Below are 22,474 nucleotides of genomic sequence, written 5' to 3'. Positions count from 1 at the left end.
ATCTGTTCTGTCTAAGAAACAGACCCTAGTATTGAACAATAATAACACCTATCATATGTCTAGTGCCTACTGCATTTGATATAAATGTGTTCATAGATATTACATTTTATATATTTAAAAACCATTCTTACATCAACACTTTGAACCTGGTTTCATTTTTTTCATTTAACAGATGAAAAAACTAAGCAGTACAAAAATGTAAAAACATAATTCATACAATTCAACATAAGTGTACAATAACTACTCACTGTATACCTATAAAGTACACAACATTATGCCCCATGCTTAGAATATAATGAACAGCAAAAGCTAGGAAACTTGCCCTAATGGAGTTGCACTCTAATGGGGACTATGGACAGTAATCCAAAGTCATACAAATCTATGAAAACTTATACCTGAAATGTTGTGGTAAAGAGAGCTTTTTGATGTGATAATGATTTGACTAAGTCAGAAAGAACACATTAACTCCATAGCATTACTAGAAAACTTTAAAGACAACTTTGAACTTACTTAAAATTATTGTATTCTTGCCATCTCCTAGGTTATGTTTTTTTTCTGCCATTCTTGACTATATTCTACATATACACTATGGGGAAAGATTTACTGCAACCCAAATATTTAGTGAGCCTAGGGGTGAAACACAAACAATAATCAATGCTGAAGGTGTGTGTTGTCCTGGAAGGTAGTTTGAGGAGGAAAGAGTGTGGCAAGAGGTCATTTCACACTTCTCATCTTGGGACTGAGTCATATCAAAGGATGACTCCATTGGAAGTGAAAGACAGCTACTGTAAGAGACTGGGGGCATGGCTAAGCCCCACATAGATAGTTAAGAGACCTCTGGTCCAGGGAATCTCAGCTGAACTGAACCTTACATTTTTTTAACTCTCTATCCCGTTAGATTTACCCCATGGACTGGATCTGGTTTTCCTGGCATAGATACCACGTATTACTTGGTTATTTAACTCCACTGCTTCTATTCTTTGGCTTACTTAATTTCCTTGAACCACCAATGATTTATGACTTGTCTTTCCAAACTAAAATACAGTATCCTGGCTTCTATTTGATGATTTGAGTACCATTTTGGAATAATATCGATAGTCAGAAGACCTGGATTTGAATGTTGGTTCTACCACTTACCAGATGATGGAAGATAAATTAACTTAACTTTTCTAAACTTTTTTTTTCTCATCTGTAAAATGGGACTAGTAATGCTTACCTCCTAGGGATGCTATGAAGATTAGTCGACATACATTTGAAAATGCTTAAATGTTTTCTGAATGTCAATTTCACACAGTCTTAACACAAACTTTTTTGTACAGCATTGAAATTCTTTAGTGTTAGATTACCTCGGTCATAAATATGTTGAGAGCAGCTAACATTTTCCACATACATAAAGCATTCCTGCTCTCATGGAAAAGACGAGAAATATAGCCATGATGCAGAAGCAAAATATATGTAAGCTAGAACTCTGTCACTGAGAGAGACATTGAGATGTGTCATGTAAGGACCTATATGATCTTGATGTCATCTTCATATTTTTAAGTGTAGCCAAGGTCCTTAGCTAGAACTGTGTCCATTTGTCTTTTCCCCACTTTGGTTCTTAAACCAGTGCCTTAAGCATAGAAGGAATTTAATCATCATTTGATGATGAAGTAGAACTTCATTTCCATTACGACTGTATCACCTGTGACGTTTTTACCATCACCCATGACTTTTTCTAAAGCTCTTTTTTGAGTTGTATCCTTAGCTCACACCACCTCTTGGAACTCAAAGCCTGCAATCCATTGTGAGAAGTAATATTCATTTTCTTTGTACATATATCTCTTATGAATCAAGAACTACCTTCTGTCCCCTATTTTTGATCTCTGCTATACTATCACCCAAAAATCACTTAATAAGGCCATAATAATCTTAGTCAGTTATACAGCATGATATATTATCATGTTTCTTTATAATTCTACTCTGATGAAAGATCAATCATCATTTAGTCCACCTCTCCCACTCCTATTTAAAGTACTTAAACATTTTAAATGTTGTTGTCTGATACACTTATGTATATTTCTTACATTAGCAATGAAGAATTTCAGTGACTATTTGCACTTATAAGCTTGTTTCTCCAGAATATTTATTGTTACGCTTGACCTGGAAATGCGCAGAGCAAACAATAGTCCCAAAATGTGTCATCAGGCTGGATTTATATATAAAGTGAATGAGGTTTTTATAGCTATACCACTTAGTTTTGCAGTCTTATCAGTCAGTGCCAATGGCTTGGTGGTCAGTTTTGCTGTTGTGATGTTGCTATGGACTCTTCTGTCCATCTTACTTACTGCCTGAGAGAAGCTATGATTGTAAAGTTTGTGAACATTTCATGGGTCAGATTTATAAGTATCTTTAAGTTATTAGTATGCTTTCTATGTGCTATTTCTTTATGACTGACACTTGAAAATATGGCTATTCTAATTCAGAACAAGTTAGTTGGTCAGGCTGTGTTACTTATGAGTTGCCTGCATCATCTGATGACAGGGCAGATGGCCTGCAGTTTACAGATTTATGAGGCATTAATGAAAAGCAGAAGGAAGGAGAGTGAGGGCAATGATCCTCAGTATGTGTCTTCATCCATCTGGGCTGCTATAACAAAACACCACAGATTGGGTGGTTTGTAAACAACAGAAAATTATCTGACAGTTCAGGAGCCTGGAAGACTAAGATCAGGGTGCAAGCATGGTCTGAAAAGGGTCCTCTTCTAGGTCACAGACATCTTGTTGTATCCTCACATGACAGAAGGGGCTATGGGAGCTCTCTGGAACTTCTTGTAAGGCACTAATCCCATTCATCATGGTTTCACCTTTATGATTTCTAAGCACGTTCCAAAGGCCCCACCCACTAATGCCATCATCCTTGAGGTTTAGATTTTTGACATATGAATTTTTGGAGGACACAAACATTCTGATGAGAGCAGTATGAATAAACTACCATCGGCGGTAAATGTAAAGGACAGTAGGGTCCACAATAATAGAAGGATCTTACAGCCATGGGGTCCACTGAATGGTAAAATGCAAAAAACAAAAATGCCCAGGGATTTCTAAGCAAGCATCAAATGCTGCTGATCCACTTCTGAGGGTAAGAATTCCATAACCAACCACTAACCCAACACAATTGTTTTCTCTCTTCCTGTGGGAAAGGACTATGAGAAGACGTCTTGTCTCTTATTTTGGATTCTAAGTCAATACAAGAATGATTCTCTTAAAACTTGAAACACTTAAGTGTTTAGGGAAAAGAGAGAACTCCAAATAAGGCAATATTCCAGAGTTAGTTCTCTGGTTTTTATTGCAAGGTGTATTGTGAACTATTGCTTGAGTTGTCACTTCAAGATTTCACATCAGCAATGCAAGGAACTCTGGTTTCAAACAAGTCTGGGATGGATGTGAAAAATTCAATGAGGCCAGGGTCATTCTGTTAATAGGCTAACATGTGCATGTTTGAAGGCTATCAAGCATTTTCTTTAATACAGAATGATACTTTAATTTGTCAAATATGTGTTTATTGATAAATATTCTTTTTACAGACTATTCTCTTTACTATATCCAACCATTTTGGAATAAAACTATTTCATAAAGAAAACAATTGTCACCAATTAAAGACATCTTTTATTATTTGTTTTTAGTCAAAGAGTAAAATTACATTCAGGACATACATGATGAGACTTATAAGTGTGGTTCAGATTTCTATATCCAGTAACTAAGGGCAGGAGTATTCATCTTAACAGGGTCCCCATTGTGACTAAAATCAACTCAGTTGTGTTTACAACTGTTTATATTTATGTGTCTGATTGATTCTTCTCTTCAACTTTAAGCTACTGAAAGGCCTTCAAAGATCTTGAAGAGCCTTCAAAGATCTTGCCCAGCCAAGTCCCTAATCATCTGGCATCAAACTCATCTTTGTAGCAATGATAAATTTCAGAATTGATTTGAATAGCTGAGAAAGCTCTCCACCCCTTGCACCCACAGGATCCCTACAGGAAAATCACAGTACACCCTCAGAGATAGACACCATCTCAGAAGTCACTCTCCCTCAAGGTCAGCTTTACCAGCCATCTACTGGTAAAGACAGGTTCTTATAGGGTATTTTGAGGAGTCAGCACTTCTAAAATTTCCGACTTTAAAAAAGTTAACTTTGGACTTCTCCAGTAATCTCAGAAAGGTAGCTTCCTCTAGAGGGAAGAAAATCCCCCCAGGGAAGATACTTTTCTGTTTTATTGGCCATAATCACTTGCCAGCATGAGTGGAGCAGCAGGAGTCACGGCTGCTAACGTGCCACCATGCCACCAATGTGGCTCTCTGATAAGGATGTTCACAGCAACCCCTGACCAGAGGCCAAAAATGGGTCTACACATACAGAGCGTGGGTGTCCTGTGTGATTTAGTAACATCTGGGGCTTTGCCTTCAGACACATTTTAGGGCAGAGAGTTGGAAGCCAACTCAGAAAGATGGTCTGAAGGAACATAAGCAAACAGTGCCATCAAGTTACTAAATATACTCCCTTAGAATTTTCTCCCCAGAGTCTAGTCGAATAAAGTCCCTGACTAATTTCTTCTTAATTCTTTAGCAGAAAAATGAATCTTAGTTTGGTAGGTGTGGCACAATGGGAATTTAGTAATCCAGAGAGCTGCTGAGTCCTTTGGACAATGTGTCCATATGAGCACAAACATGGGAAGATAGATTTGAGCCCTAACCCTGAAGCTCTCTGGCCAATGAAGCCATCAGTTTTTATACATAGCATATAATATTGGTTAGAAATAAAGTTATTAATGTGATGCAGAAAAATATGCAATTTTCACGTTGGTATTTTGGCATAAATGTTGATAGATTTGAAATATGAGACAGAGGAGTAAAAACTGCCATATCCTTGATATTTTATGCCTTATTTTGTTGTGTCATAGTTGAGAATCATTGGGTTTATTGCTCAAGTTAATGTTTTCAGTGTTTATTTAAGTCAAAGTTTTATTAATCTGATTAAGGTTTGAGTTTTGGATAAGTCAAATTCAGCCATTACATGAAATATAAGAAATTCCCAGGGTAATCAAGCATGGCTGCTTATTTTAATCTTCATGTAACTACAGTATATTTTGTCTAAATTCGATGCAAGTCACATAATGTAATGCAAAGGAGTTCAACCTAAACTCTCAGGAGAATGCCATTTATTTGCATCTTCGTGATTAAAAAAAATATTTGCTACTAAAATTTGAACATATTAAGCAGGAAAAATACCATGCCATTCAGGCTATGAGCTTACATAGCCCATATTGTGATCAGCACATCATTTCATGGTAAACTTTGGGGTTAGTTAGGAAGATGTTATCATCTGGTTGGCATCGTCATTATAACAGAATTCATATTTAGAAAAAGAATGTTTTGAGAGGGCCCCTGAAGGGGGCTTACCAATACCTGTGTTGTGGGGATGTCACCCCAATTCTGCTGATCTATGAGTTATTTGTCAGGTACTATTAAGTGCTATGCAGGACTCAAATATAAAATAAAGCATGTCCATATGGCCCTGTCTTTTGAGGAATTTAAGGCAATTCTATTTATTTGGGTTGAAGAGACCTGTGTGCATGGAAACCGCTACAGAGAACAATGCAAGAATGTGGCTTTGATTTTATGAATCCCACAGCAATTTCAAGAGAAACATGCAGAGAGCGGGGCGGGGGAAAGAGTCATTTAAGGAGCACTAGAGTAAGAGAGATAGGACACACAACAGACATGAGTGCAGAGGGAAGGATCCAGCTGGCAGAGATACAAAGGACTGATGACCACTGGGTGCAGATCAGGAAAAAAGTGAAGATGGAGGGAGCGTGGCAAGCCCTGAGAACGGTGATGCATTGCCAGCCTATTTGAGAGTGAAACCTCTGCTGGTAGGCCTGGAGAGAGAGTGTTGGGTCATCAGGGTGGAATCAGGTAAAACTGAAGCCTGTATTGAGGCCCAGAAAGGTTAGAGGACTCCCCAGCACATTCCTCAAATGTGACCGAGACAAGACTCAACTTGGAATGCTCTTCTCAGTGCTATACTGCAGCTGTTTTCTAGGTGAAAAGCAAGTCATCTGTCTAGGTTGTATGTAGCAGCAGCAAAATGGTGTTGACCCTAGACTCAGAACATCTTATTGCAGTTGTGGGGTTAACTTGGATGGGGAGTTATCCAACAATGTTATCTGAAAAAGCCTAGACATATCTTAGCCAGCTTTTTAGAAACCATCGGTTTGTATTTTTAATGAAATCATTGTATTTAATTTGCTTTACTCGTTCTTGACTTTAACAGATGAGACTCTATTGCTGTGGTGCATTTAATTTTCTAAAATACAAGTCAGCGTATGAAAAGGACATGTGGAAATCTCGGTTTAGTGTTTTGTAGAGTGCGAAGAATCCTGTAGTAACAATCCACAGCTGTCATACAGCTTCTCCTCCCCTATATCTACTCACGTAAGGAAAATATAATTGCACCATTATCACATTATATGCTAATACTAGTGTGGACCAAACTGTCTATGGGTTGCCATGACAACCTCAACTAAGATAAAACCAAAAATGATATTCACGATGCATATTAACCTAGAGGTGATTTTGTCTTCTAGGCTCTTCAATGGCCAACAAGGAATTATTATTCAAAACTTTAGCACAAGATCCATTCTTACTGTTACCAATGTGACACAGGAGCACTTCGGCAATTATACTTGTGTGGCTGCCAACAAGCTAGGCACAACCAATGCGAGCCTGCCTCTCAACCGTAAGTAACACAGTGTTGCCAGAATGCTCCCAGGGGCCCCTTGGCTCCTGTCCATCAGCAGAGATAAAACCTGAGAATGGTGTATGTTCATTTTTAAACTCAGCCTGATGTGACACATCCCTTACACGGAGGAAACTTGGCCCCTAAATGGTATGGGTGTTTGAGAATTTTATAATCCCTGTTGAAGTCCATGTGTGTTTAGAAAACTGTCTTACAGCTGAGAAAAGGGAAAAAAGATACCTAAATAATAGGACCCACTGAAAAATGTCTTCTGACTGAAGATGGTTTGGTGGGGTTTTATTTGTTTTCATTTTGTTTTTTAAAAATGTGTTCCATTATCCTTAAGCACTGGTTAATTTCCGTTGAATTTACTCTTGGTTGGTTTTCTTTAGGCATTCACCTTGTAATAGTGAGAATTTCACATGCCATATATAAAATGTAAGAGTAAGTAAATCATCATGGACAGAATATTTTATCCATATAGATAATGTTTTTACTCAAAACTATTTGAAATACAACCTAAGGTTTTGCTAAAATAAATACTATATTTCTAATGTATCTTGGTTCTTAAGGTTTTGCTAAAAAAGGAAGAATAAACATGAGGATTAGTTGGAGGGAGAGAAACCTAAGCTGATATTTTCTCCTACAATTAGTTTCAGTACTTTTTAAAAGCTGAGTAAACAACACATTTTCATAACTATAAAATGTTCCTGATTTTGAAGTGGAGTGTTTCTCAAAGTGTTCAAAGAAGATTGCAGAGAATATACAATCTTCTCATTTCCACAAAGTTAACTGAAGTCATCCTTATCTTTTATAGTTAATATCTTTATAGTACACTGACACGTGTATATTTATATTATCATAATATATATAGTTGTGTCTCTGAAAAATGTGAATATTGTATAGTTCATCACAGACATGATCACTTCCATTTTGCAGAAACGAGCATGGGATATATAATGCTTCTACTACTTAAAAATATATTACAAAAAGTTTCATGATTTATGAACTTTGAATTGTGACAATTTAAGAGCCTCTGATGTTAAATAAAATATATTAGTTTGTTGTTAGTTTCTATATACTTTTAAAACAACATATCACTTATTATTCCAGCTTAATATTACTTACTATTTCTTAATACCGACACTCTGAAAGAAAACCACTGTTTGCCATGCAATAGCCATAGTATATAACAAACTTGCTTGAGTTTCTTCCATGAGGATGATTTATTTAGTGTAATTATGAATAATATAAACCATTAAAAATATTACAGAGCTATGTGAATTCCAATTTCATGTAAATATTGATATTTCTTTGGTATACTATTAATATTTTAAATGATTTAAATATTCAAGAACCTGAAAGAATTAATGAATTAATAAGGCAAAATAAAGAAAAAATTAAGGCTTATATAACACATTAACTCTTTGCTATTTAAATTTCTAAATCACATTCTGATTTTTGAAACAGAAACATTAATGAATATGACAGATTAAGAACAAATGTCACTTACTTAAGTGTTTGTTGTGTTCTGACAACCTTAACACAATCATCTGGAAATAATGCACTGCTAAAAGGGCTTCTAAACATGGTATCTTTAGAATGGTCTCTAATTATCTCCCTTTGCCACTGCCTTCCTGTATGTAGAGGTGCTGTGGAATACTAGTGCAGTTTGATTAATTTATCAGCAAAGACATAATATGCAAATATTAACTGCAATTTTGGACATAGACCTAGAAGTTGAAGAAATGACTATATATTCAGACAACATCTATGACCTCATCTGAAATTCTTCTTACACTGAGCATTTCTATTTTGTACAATAGTTACTTTTATAAATTTTTTATCTCTCCACAAAATTATGTTTGTTGAGAATATAGGATCAATACCTGGTTCATTATGTTATGGCCCATATCACCAAGCATAGTGCTTGTTATTTAATAGCTAATCAATAAATCTTTAAGGACTAAATGAATTTGTTAAACATTGGATAAGTGATTAAATGGCTAATGAATAAATGAATGAATGAACTGGGTTGTAGATGTAAAGTGTGTATTTGTAATCTCTAGATATGTAAGACAATACCAGGACAATTATAAGGTACACTTACTGTGAGCTTCCTGTAGACCAGATACTATTCTAATCTCTTTATATGAATTTGTTCATTTAATTCTCGTGTGATCCAAAGAGGTAAATTCTATAATTTCCTTCTTACAGATGAGGAAACTAAGATGAAAAGAGATGAAACGCTTGACCAAAGCCAAATAAGGGACAAAGCAAAACACTGAATCCCTACAGTCTTGCTCCAAAGCCCAAGTTTTTAACTCTTACATTTCACTCTCTTGCTATGAACATAGAAGCATCAACGGAGTGGAAGATAAATTGTATCATTTGCAACATACTCTTCCAAAGCTAAACCTCTACATATAACCTTTGTCCTCATTGTGTTTTTTAATCGACTTTAATCATTTAGGATGCTATTCTTCAACATATAAAACTTTTAAAAATAAGTGGTTAGATGTAAACAACACATACCAGATATCAGATTTAAGTATATGAAAGATGAATGGGCTCAATGTTTGACTGAAAACTTATACAAAAATGAGACTCAGGGATATTTAAACACACAGTTTTATAGCATTTTAAATCTCTGTGGATGGTACAGTTACCCAACACAGGCATTGTGTATCTACAAACTATATTATGGGGGAAGGCAGCTTTCTTAACGTTCATGTGATGTTAGCTTGAGACAGCACTGTGTCACTTGATAAGAATTTTTGTCATATCTCACAAGGTCTATGAATGGGAGAGGGTTATAAGAAATATGAGTTGCCTAGTGTAGCGTTTATACATATAAACCCTCAAACTGATTGATAATAACGTTCTAACAGAGCTTTAGCCACTAGGAGTCAGTTCTCCATCCATAACTATTTAGGATAAAACTTGGACTGATACAGTCTACTCCTGGTTTGTAATAACCTGCATTGTCTAGATCACCAAGGAGACAGAAGGCAAGAAGCTATAATTTCGAGCCTTTCTATAACTAAGACCATAAAAAAAATGCAACACTCTTTAGTGTGTGTGTGTCTGTGTGTGTGCATGTGTGTGTGCGTGTGTGTGTGTGCGTGTGTGTGTTTCATGTAAAAGCAGTCAAGCAGGCCTTGGTTTGGATCCCAGTTTTGCTGCATATTAGTCACATGTGACTTTGTGTAAGCAAATGCCAAAGTCTCACTAATTCATTGTTAATAAAATGAGGCCAATAATGGCTCCCATCTATGGGATGAAAATTAAATGGGATGATGCATGTAAAGCATTTATCCCTCAGCCTGGAACAAAGTAAGCACTCAATAAATGTTAACCATTGTTATTATATCATATCCTGTAAGAGCACTCAATTCAGTTCAGTTCAGTTCCAAAAGCAATATATAGGTTGCTGACCTTACTTGTTGACCCCGTGCCCAATACTTTACTAAAAGTTTAAGTGGTAATCTGTTACTGGTAAGCTAGGGAGAAGGCATGCAAATTTGAAATAATGTCCTAACTCTAGCTGTAACTTAACCATATCCCTTGGTCAGTGCATGAACCAGATTTTGTGGCACTAATTCCAGATTAATGAAGTTTGCAGCATAGAAGTTCAGACATCTAGGAGATGCAAGTAGTAAAGACAAAACTAAAAAATTCTATTTTCAAGGCTCAGATAATCTGTTCAATAGCAACCTTTATTTGTCAAAAAATACATATATATATGTATGTGTGTGTGTGTGTGTGTGTGTATATATATATATATATATACTGCCTATATTGTACAAAAAAACTGTTCTTAATGTTAGAAAGGAAAGGATTAATATATCTGGAACCCAATGCTTAAAGAGTTCTCAGATGAATTAGAGGAGAGGGATAAGAAACAGACAACTGTAATGCAATATAGTAACGGTGGCATACTAGGACAGAGAAGAGGCTCTTGACCTGTCCTTGAGGGTCATGAAAGGACTGTCATCTAGATGGCTGATGAGAGTATGGCTATAAGAATTATAAATAATGTGCACCTCAAAATACCTATTTAGCCACCATTGTGTGATTTTCAACAGAAGTTTGCAGAGTTCATTTAAGAACAGCCATGAGTACATTGTACAGTGGCAACAATAAGAGAATGATCAACTCAGTCTCCGTGACTGAGGATGAGCTGTAGAGATGACCCTTGAACAAAGGATGTGATTAGATTGAGCCTGGGTGTGGAATGGCTGGGTGGGGGTGAGGGAGAATACTCTTAGTTTGAAGCAGCCACTGTAAAGACATGGCAGTATGGAACAATCTGATACACTTGAAGACATAGTGGTATCTTTATATGGTTAGTTAGAGTAAAAGGTGGGAGAAGAGACTATTGAGAGATGATTGGACAAGTTGATGGAATTATGACAAGAAAGGCTGCAAATGAGCTTGGACTTTATCTTTCTGGTTTTGAAGAACTATTGAAGGATTTTTAATAAAGGCAGGATATAAACAGATTTAGTTTCTGAAAGACATTCTTAGTTAACATGAGTTCTAAGCCCAGATATTAGACTTACAAGAAGATAATTGCACCAAAAAAAAGTAGCAGAGGTGAGGGAGTGGGAAGAAATTAGGAAAGAGGAGTTAATGACCAACTGTGGAGAGAACAGGAAGGGATTTGTAGGAATCTAGATAACTCCCAACATTTAGTTGGGTGAAATTAACCGGGATAGAACGGGAGAGAAGGATTAGCACTTTCAGATTTGGGGACAAAGTAGAGATTGAAAGAAGAAAAGTGACTTTAATTTCGGACATACTCAGTTGGAGGCAATGTCCAGTAGTTTGCTGGATGTAAAGTCCAGAATGGAGATACGATTTGGAGGTTATCGGAGTGGAGGTGGTAGTTAGTGTCAGCAGTAAGATTTTGCATAAAGGCCACGTACACTAAAAAGATGAGCAAGGACCAACCTCCAGGTAAAATCAGCACCAAGGAGTGTGCAGAAGAGTTGAAATATCCTGTAGAAGCTCGTGGGACAAGTGAGGATGAAGATGCCAGAGGAGGATCAGTGCCACAGAAGCCACAGGAGATTTGTTCGACAAAAGGGACAGTCAGCAATGCCCAATGTTCCATCAGATCAGAAAAGTCTGAAAATCAACCACTGCCTCTGACAACTGGCAACAATCGGTGATCTTTGCCAAGGCACTTTGTAGAAAATTGGGAGTAGAAGTCATGAGGTTGTGGATTCAGGTGAAAGAAGTAGATGAGGAAGTAGAGACAAGGGTAGTAAACTACTCTTTCTATGGACTAGGCTATGAAAGGAAGAAAACAGGCTGATGATCTGCCTTGATCCTTGAGCAGCTGGTCTGAATTGGCTTTCAATCTGATTAATAGGTCCAATGACTATATGTATGTCAACCACTCCCTGACCATCAAAGATGCCGTACTCAGTCTTTGGTGAATCATACTTCCCATGCTTCTTGCTCTTCTGCAAGCTGCCCTCATTCTCAGTTTGTTAGCCTCTTTTCACACATCTTTCTTCAGTCCCAGAGAAACAAGAAGGGGCTTTGATTTAAAATGAAGTTACCTTAAACCCTTTTGCCTTCGTGACCTGTAGGCTTTAGACTGTAATACAAAGAGGAACTCTAATTCTAAGCAGAGATGTTAGTAATTTCATTAATAGAATTACTCTAGATAAAGAATGTATGATTTCTCAAGTTAGGGGAAAATAAAGTTTGTATTAGGAAAACTGTAGGAAACCTTGTGTACAATGAATCCCTCACTTTGCAGATGTTCTGTCCAGAAATTTCTGTCATATACTTGCATTAAAAATGTCTCTTGATGTGTGTGTGGGGGGGGAGAGAAAGAAAAAGACAAAGAGAGAGAGAGAGAGAGGAGAGAGAGAGAGAGAGAGAGAGAGAGAGAGAGAGAGAGAATATTCTGTAGATCACTATACATCAGCCTCAGAGAGCAAATGCTGTAACAAAATTAATAATGGATGACAGCATGCCAACTATTCATAGCAAAATTCCTTATTAAGTAAAAAATGAGAGATTCAGAATTATTTGAGATTTTTATACTATTTTTCAGTTGTTGTTTTTTGTTTCCTGAACAGGAGCTGATTTCTTTATGTCTTCCCCTTAAAGAATATGAACTGAATGGTCCCATCCTGCCATCTATGGGTTCAGTTCATCAAATTTACACCCTTATTTGATTAGTAATTTAGTAACCAATAAAAGTCATTTCTATAAGTAAAATATGTTGTATACGCTTTGTTAAAAAAACAGATATTCATTATAGGACACAAAGAATCATAATCTAAAGGCAAATAAGGAAAGAAATCAGTTAAGAAGGGAAAAAATCTTAGCCACATAAACAAAGTGCTTAAAATTCACATAACTTTAATTCGATACAACCTTCTCCTGAGACTTAATATATGAAAATATTTGGGACAATTCAAGCTTCAATATTAACAGAGTCTTAGATTGCAGACCCAAATAGATAACAATCATATTGCTATAGTGTGTGGGTGCCAAACTCTTTGTTCATGTTCAAAACTCTTTGTTCATGTTCAAAAGTGGGTTGTCAAATCTATTGCCAGAATATAGGTCCTAATGATGCTATAAGGTCTTCTTTTCTTGTGTGTGTGCATGTGTGTGTGTGTGCACACGTGCACGCACGTGCGTACGTGCATTTATTCAAATAACAAAGCATTTGCCTCAGAAATATTACACATAAAATATTCAAAGGAATCACCAAAACTTTCTCTTTTCCCTGCCTTAGCAACCCTGTGGAGACAATAATGAAGTTCTAATTTCAAATGTTTTATACAATCATTGCTATTTAACTTTCTGGAATATCTCCTTTCATGTTTACAGAATATTTCTTCCCAGCCTATTTAATTTGATAGACACCTTCTCTTAGGGATTTAAAAAAAAAAGGGGGGGGGGGCACTAGCTGGTATCCAAAAGGAAAATGGAAGAGGCTACTGGGGAAAGAAAGAATGTAGCTGGCATAACAGTTTTCCCTTGTTTAGATCTGACTGAGGCAGGCAAACGTTATTTTTTTGACTGATTTGTTGAATGTGAAGCCAGCTGTGCCCTTACAAGTAATATTTCAGCTCTCTGCTTGCTTCAAATGTCCCCACATGCCAGTAAGCAACTGTATGGGCTCTCTGTTACTTTCGCGTATTATAATGAACCTTGATTCCACGTGAAAGGTGATACCACAAATTTGAATGATTCATATTTTAGATTGAAATTGATCTCCCCTCCTGGAGCTTAAAAGAGATAGGGATTTCATTTTGGTTGAAAGAGGCAGTAATAAATTTAGACTTGGTGATTATTGAAGACAGTGTGCTATGTGAGCCAACTTGCTTTATCCTCACAGCTTTAAGATGTTAATGGAAAGCCTTTCCTGGATGTTCTAGTAATAAGTATTTTACAAAAATTAGGTTTGCAGTTGTAGGAAGATTTTTGATATAGTTATATCGACCTATTGAATGGCACTCTGATAAACTGAAATATGCACATAGAGACATAATCATCATACAAATAATGGCTATATACAAATTTGGTGAAATGCAGCATGAGTGAAGCAAGAAGGTTTCTTCCTCCCTGACCTTATACCTAGAAGCTTTGTGTATTCTCAAGAAGCTAAACACAAAATAGCCACTCAGTGCCATGCACGAGAGATGACACCTACAGGTTGAAGTAGTGAGAATAACTGTAGGAACAGTTCACCAAATCGCTCCAACGGGTGCTTCAGTTCATGAAATCACCACTGATTTCATGTAAGAGCCAAATACAAATGCTAACAGAGCTTTGGTTAGCCATGTCAAATGACAGAACCTTAGAGCTAGAGTAGTCTCAGATATTACCTAGTTGGGTTTTTTTTTTTTAAGTTCTTAAAGCTGTGGATTCCTTTCCTTCCCCAGGGAAAACCTGATGCAAGCCCTTAATATATAACAAAGTTAAATTGGAGTTCATGTGGTTGGTTTGAAGGTAAACCTGGAAAATCCTATCTTTTTCCTCCATATCACACCACACAGTGACCCTGAGGCCTGTCAAAAAGCTGTAGAGTTCCACAAAATTAGGTTTGAAAACTTTCATTCTAGACCAGTTCTTTCCCTTTATCGGTGAGGGAACTCAGTGTTATATATTGTCATAGCAGATCTAAAGCTGGAGCTTGCTTAGTTTGTCCTACTCGTGTTCCAGTGCTTTTTTCATGACAAGACCAACCACCAAAAGCTTGGGAATCAAATAAGTCTGATTTGAAACCCTAGTCCCCCATTCAGGATGCTGGACAGTTCTCTTAGTCCCAATCTTAACGCTTCAATCATCTCACCTATAAAATGGAGAAAATAGGTTATTTTTACAGGGTTGTTGCAAAGATCAAATGATACAGGATATGTAAAATAACTAATGTAGGGCCTGATTAAATGTCTCTACTCTCTGGTACGGATGATCCAAACTTTGAAGGGTAGCTGCTGGAAGCTCAGCCTCTGTAACCTCAATAACTGAGCAACTTTATCTCACTGGCTATTTAAGAACAGCACTGGTTCTTTAATCCATTTATTCATGTACTTATGTCTATCGTTATGATACTGTCTTTTTTATTAGAATTATTAATTAAATCAGCCGTGCACATGAGCATTCACTTGTAATGATTGAAAAAAAAGTGGTCAGGTTGATAGAAAGGGTTGTACAGGATTAATTACTCTACTGATGTGTTTCTCTCTGGTTAAGAGGCAATTTGACAGCTGTATCTTCAAGCTACTAAAGCTACATATACATCCCTATAGCTGATACAGGGTCAGTAAACGCCAAAGGGAGGATGGAGCTTTGGTAGTTGCTGTTGTCATTCATCAGCCTTGAAATGTAGCAGGTTTGTGGGAATTAGATACCAAAAAGATATTGAAAAATCAAAAGGAGTTTAAAAATTAACCATAAAATTTTATTACGGGTCCTAGCTTGAGAGTTGGGGAATGTAGGTTCTTGCCTTTACTTAGAGAAGTCCTTAGGTAAAGCACTTAACTCACTGGCCTCAGTTTCCTCATCTATAAAATGCAGAGAATAAAATAACTACCCAAGTTCTCTTTCTCCTATAATGCTTTAAGATTCTAAAAAAATCTATATATGTTTAAAAGAAGCAGTTTTATGTATTGATTGTTATTAAAAACAGTTACACTTACTCCTTAACAAAGTAGAAAGGCTGCCAATATTTTTCCCTTCTGTACATTTTTGTCATTGAACTCAAAATTATTTTTTATTGACAGAAAAAAATGTATTTTAATGTATTTTGCTCTGTGGTGAGTTTCCATAAAGTTTAGCTCAATAGCACTGCTGGCCTAATCATTTTGTCATCTCTACAAAGAATTTTACTCTCCAGGGAAATTTCCTTTATGTTCACAGTTTCAATTCTGTTGGCCAATAACCTATGAAAAGGCACTAGAATAGATCTTCTTGCTTGCTATTTCACAAAGCTCTAACCCTTATAACAAATTAGGCCAAAATGTGACCTCGTGTATATGGGAGTTGTGGCTATTAAGATTTTGTAAAAATGAAAACGTGCCAACATTTCCAGCTTGACAAAAAGGTATTCCCAGTCTCAACCTTCAGGAGTGCCTTTGCTAGTCTTTTCCCTGACAAAGCATGTTGGAAACCCTGTGAGAGATTTCTGCTCCCATGATTTCTCATTAAGTCCCTGAGAGCATATTTACCCAGCATGCATTATTTTCCCTGTAGCTGTGCCTGGATTCGAAGCATGATCTAATAGTTGGAGCACATGATAAGCTAGCAGTCTGAGCTTCTGTCCCACCTCCACTTTGGTGCTGTAATTTCTTTTTCTGAAAAATTCAAGTGTGGTCTCCCATATAAGATTCAGAGATATAAGTGAAGAAAATGATTATTATGAAGTGCTGAGTGCCATTATTATTAAAATTCCCATTTCTCCTCAGGCAATGTGAGGCATAGTTAATAGAGCACATCACCAAAAGAAAAAGTAGAATGAAATAGGGTTTTTTTCTGTTTTGATATTCCAAATAAAAGAAAAAAGAGGAAGAATTAATTGTGAAAGCAATGATATTTTAATGGGCCAACTTTCTCTAAAGCACTGTAAATTCTGTTCTGGTAGCCATAAAACTGCTGGGGAAGAGAGTAGAAATGGTATGTCCTCATTGAATGCATCTATTCAGTATAGAATGGATTTCTTTACTTATAAATATAATTTAATTGAGATTTCTCTCCAGAGACACATATTAGATACCTGCTCAGTATGTACTTAAGTAAGATATGAATAAATTAAGAAGACGTGATTTCATGGAAATGTTATTTCACCTATGGCATGGCCAGAAATTTTTAGTAAGTTGGATCTTTCCGATTTTATCTCTCTTTTTTTTTAACAAGCTTTCTCTTTCAACTATTTTGAAGCAAAGAAAGAACTTGAGTAACCCAGCTCTAAAATGTGTTATTAGATAGTTGCATGCTCTTCAGTTTCCTTTCTTTGATTTTTTAAATCAATCCAATTAGTGCATATGTGAAGCAGCCTAATTAGTGAGGCAGATCATAATTCTTGTCAAAGAACCGTTAGAGTCATTCTCAGTCCACCTAGAAGGAATTGCAAGTTTTGTAAAACACTTCATAAGACAATATTTAGCAACATATTTTTCTAAAACTGGCAGGCTTCTAGTCCATGTTTCAAAAATTAGTGGCCATACCTGTAGGAAAATTCATATTTTCTCCAAAAAATTATAATTTCTTGGGAGCACTATAGTTTATGTTATAATAATGTGCTTACTTGCATGTAATATCTATAATCAAACGATTTAACTAAGCAAACACATTTTAGGGAGACTTGCATAAGCTATGGATGCACAATGGCTCTGCAGTCTTGACTGCTGGAAAAAAGATAAATTGAAAGTGTTTATTTCTCTCAAGCTAGCATGTGGCTGTTGGAGTCCATATTTGACATCCTTTCCTACACCCATTTTGCTTCATACTTCAGAACCACCTGTATTTCCTCAACATCCCTCCTGCCAGCATCACCTGAAAGAATAGGTCTCACATGCCAAAATATTCTTAGACTGCCACACATCACCATCATAATAAACTTCTGTCTGTTACTTTTTTTCTTTGTTAGCATGTTCCCTGATTCTTTCTCCCTCTTATTCTTGTTACTACGCTTTTTAAAAGATAAAATACATTATTGCTCACATAGTATTAGTGATAGATTCACATGTTTTCTGGATCACGCCCTCTTTTTTTTTTTTAATTTTTTTCTTTCTCTCATTTTTCCTCAACTCCAGCAGGACTTAATCATAACCAAAACAGATACATAGATGCTTCTCTAACCAGGAGTATAGATTCGGGATAGAACCAGACAGCCTCAGAATAGGCAGCTCAGCATTGCTTTTGAAAGCTTCATCACCGAAAATGTAATCAAACTTGGCTTACCCAAAATTCACTTAAGTTGCAGCCTAAGGGCCAACCTTTGACCAGAGTGGCGTCTGTGCTTGCATCGATTCTGGCCGCAATTGAATTACTCAGCAATTCTGGGCACTTTCATCTCTAGCCCTGGAGTGCAAATGGCCAATTTGGGAAGCAACCTGGTTGTGCCTGAAATTTGCAAGAAGATTTTCTCATAGATTCCTGGGAAAAAGCAGGCTTACTTTTTAAAAATAGTCGCAGAATTGGCTGCCCAAAGCATGTTTTGTTTGTTTGGTTTTTACCTTTGTTTTGATTTGAGAAAAGTGCTTCTTCTCTCAAAGAATCGCTTCTGACTCGAAAGATGAGTTCAAATCTTAACATATGTGTACTAAAACTTAGAGAAAATGATAATTAGTGATGAAAAATCAGGCAGCATAATATTCTACTATTAAAGGGAAAGGTCGGAGACATGTATGGCAGAGTTTTAGATGTGGAAGTTAAAAAAAATTATGTTTTACTGTGATGTAAACAAAAGAACCTTCTACAGGGGGTCTGTAGAATTATGTTCTGTGACAACACCTCCCACCCTTCCTTTTCAAAATATTTTATAATATTGGCGCAAAAGAATATTAAAACTACTCTTCTAGGGCATAGCAGGCTTTTGTTATGCATTTTTATTTTTCATATTTACCCCTTTGTGCTGTGAATTAATTGTACATCATCTATCCTCCTCACAAAACTCCTTTTATTTTCACATAAGCCTTCATATCTTTATGTATTTATTTTACATGTTTATAACTACAACATAGAATGAATCTTACACCTTGCAAAAACTTCCCATATTTCTATTCAGTCTCACTTAACAAAAATTTTATGGCTTCACTATTATATATTCAGTGGTACATTGGTAGAAATGTAACTGAAACAAAGAACGTGTATCACAAAATTTGTATACTTGTAAATAATAAAATGTACAATACACTTTATTGTAAACTCCATACAGCCAATTCCCTCTCAAAGAATTATTTCATTAAAGTTTGCCAAAATCATGTATGCATAGCCAACTATGCTTGCAATTCAATCATGATTTGACAAATGGAGTTGTACCCAACTATGGATATTATTCTAACATGAATATGTGTTGCTATTTTTATTTGTGATAATGAATAAGATGAAAGTAACCGCTTTGCTGAAACAGGTAACAGTTTTAGATCCTGAAAGAAAATTCTCTCAAGTTTTTGTGCTCATTACAGAGTGATGGATACATACAATATACTTTAAGTTTAATTCCCATTAACATGTTTGCCATCGTTTTCTTAAGTGTAGACAGTCAAAAACAGTAACAAAAGCTCAACCCCTAATTTAGAGGATTTGCCAATTTCCATTGTGTAAATATCCCCGTTATGCAGATTTCAAGCTATCAAATGATGTTACTGAATGCAGAGTCGGGAGAGGATATACAGTATCACACCATAATATAATATTTCCACGGTGCAATTATAATATAAAAAACCTGAAGATCATAGATAATACTAGAAATTTAGTAAAATAATTTTGTAAGATGAGTTTTGAGAAGTAATGCCGTTTGTTTTTAATATATATAATGGTAAGCTTATGTAACTTAATTTTAACAAAGGCAATGCTTGGCAGACTGCTAACAACATTCCTTCAGGTTTAACAATTGGCTCTCATGACCTGATACGAGCCAGTTTCACCATGCCTCTATTTACCTGAGTGAATATAAAGGAGAACTTGGCTTCCCAGTATATATGCTGCAAGATTCTAGGCAAATTGCATAAACTCTCTTATCTTCAATTTACTCATGTGAAATGGAGTTAATTTTACTTTGCTCACATGGAAGTGGAAGGATCTTACATATTAAATAAGATATGCACTTGGTACATGGTAGGGATTCATCCATTAGTTGTCTTTCCTTTCCCTCTTACATAACTCCAATCCCCCTCATTATATCTATAATTTCCTAAACTTTACTGTGAAGTAGGAATGATTTGATACAGTATCTCCAAATCCATATAATGACCCCTGACACAAGTGAGACTTTTTTCCTGTCTCTGTGCTAATAAGCTCATTCATACCCAAGTGCCCACAAATACAGGTAGCATTTCTTGTTTACATTTTCTGCAACACAAAACATTTCCCTCTTAAAATTGGCTCTATCGCTATGCCTCATTCCTGCTTTACACTAGTTTTTCACCAAAATATTGTGGTACTTTAGTTCTTAAGAAGTCTCATCGTTCACGTGAAACAACCCCAGTTACTAACATAGACTACTTTGGGTCTGAGCATTAATTTCTCTGCCACTTTTGGCAGTTCCCAGACATATATAATTATCACTTCCTCATATATTTCTAGAAAATCATATATACATGGGCCAACGTTCATGTAAAGGAAGAGCAGTTACTTCACTCTCTTGATCTTTTTTGCTGATCAAATAGTAAAATAACTAGTACGGAACTATTTAGTGAGATGTTTAACCTTTTTCTAATGTTGTCTTCCCTAACAGCTAGGACACTGTTAGTCTATTCACCAATAAATACTATAATTGTTTTGTGTAATCTCTTTTTCCTTCAGATTATACTGGATGTTGCAAGAAGCTCTCCAAAGATACATTGGAGCAAAATCTTTCATCTCTGACTACTGTAATAAAGTTAAATACTCTTGCCCCTGAATGAACCCATAGAGGACTTTCTTATATAGATTTATAACACATTGTCTCCTGATTTAAAAAACACCTGATTAGTAATGTCACGATAACAGTTGATAGCTAAACATTAAAAATTATTTCCATGTCCTGGAAAATAACCCATAGAGATCATTTTGCCAATTTAGTTACTGTCTATTTTGTATGCAATGAAATATCCAGCATAATACCTTCTCCAGTCCCAGACCAAGGAAGGTAAGTTGAGCTCTCTAGGAGAATTTGCCTTTGTTTTTCTATGTGTTTTGGTTTGTTTTGCTTTAGTTTTTAATAACCTATGTCTACAGTCCCATCTTTCAGTTGGTTATGAAAGGAGCTGAGGTGGTTGAGCACAAATCCAGCCCCACTATTAACCAGAAAGTCAATATAAATGCCTCTGTATACCACACTCTGCTAATGGCTGGAGGGTGAAGGTTGTGAAGAAAGAGAAGTATGAGGAGAAAACAACCTCTGAGCAACCTCTGTTCAGTGTGGCTGGTATGAGATCAGACTTAGTATCTAGGCTTGATTAGAGAATGAGGCGAGGCAAAATGTAATGCAGTGCTGTATCTAGATAAGATAATTATGGCTTCGGGAGTTCAGAAAAAGTGAGTATCAAGGTACTGGAAAAAAATTACTCCAAGCAAGTATTCTGCTGATGGTGATTCAGAATCATTATCTTCAAATACAAAGACAACATTATTATCCTTTGTGATTTACAATAGTGGAATTCAGTGGGAGATAGGCCTAACTTTTAACAGCTTTGAAAAATGCTATGTTTTGTTGCTGTTGTTATTGTCACTGTTTAAAGAGGAAAGTGCGGCAAAGTGACAAGTTTGCATGGAGGACAATTTCAGACTGGAAATGGTGACGATTACCACATACATAGAAAACAGAAAAAATTTGAAATCTATTATAGTGATTGGAAATGATTCTTTTAACTATGCATGAGTGTGTGTGTGTGTGTGTGTGTGTGTGTGTGTGTGTAAGGCTGAATTAAAAATCACCTAATACTGATTTCATTTCTTCATGACCATCATAATGTGTATGGTTTATAACCTATCCCTTCTAAAAGACCATCAGATGCATAGTTGGTTAAGTACTTGTTTATATTTGTCACTTCATAGGAGCTTTTGGTTGTTCCCTCAACGTTGTTGATAGTGTGTTAGTAGCCGCTGCCAGGTTGTAGGCTTCTTCATAGGTACTCTTGTAAAACCATAACATTCTAACATTTGTTATTTAATATAACCTTTGAAAAAATATCTAAAACAAATGTTTAGACCCAAAAGTGAATTATTTTATCTATATTCTACTTTCCCATTAAAATTCTATCAAACCAAATTGCTGGGAGATCTTCCCCTGGAAGGTCAGTATTCCAAAAATTATTTATTTATTTTTAATTTTTTTAAAGGTTATTGATTTTATAGAAAGTGAGAGACAGACAGACAGAGAGCACTGGTGGGGGAGGGGCACAGAGAGAGAGGGGGGGACACAGAATATTAAGCAGGCTTCAGCCTCCAAGCTCTCACCACAGAGCCCAACAAGGGGCTCAGACTCATGAGCCATGAGATCATGGCCCAAACCGAA

General features: G+C 36.1%; 1 protein-coding gene across 3 annotated transcripts in view; it reads left to right on the top strand.

Moving 5' to 3' along the window:
- Positions 1 to 22,474, top strand: part of NEGR1 (neuronal growth regulator 1) — an 865,642-nt gene that overhangs the window by 683,055 nt on the left and 160,113 nt on the right. For 2 of the 3 annotated variants that reach the window (XM_040470638.1, XM_040470639.1), the window contains exon 6: positions 6,626 to 6,777. In XM_040470638.1, coding sequence (XP_040326572.1) covers positions 6,626 to 6,777 — 152 coding nt within the window. Of the gene's footprint in view, positions 1 to 6,625; positions 6,778 to 20,781; positions 20,898 to 22,474 lie in introns of those variants that run through there. The other variant, XM_040470640.1, reaches the window with a different exon arrangement.

The sequence above is a fragment of the Herpailurus yagouaroundi genome, unplaced genomic scaffold, assembly GCF_014898765.1.
Source record: "Herpailurus yagouaroundi ecotype Mexico unplaced genomic scaffold, PumYag 77, whole genome shotgun sequence".
Taxonomy (NCBI): domain Eukaryota; kingdom Metazoa; phylum Chordata; class Mammalia; order Carnivora; family Felidae; genus Herpailurus; species Herpailurus yagouaroundi.
The sequence above is the reverse complement of the archived record's forward strand: the minus strand, read 5'-3'. Positions and strand labels throughout refer to the sequence as shown.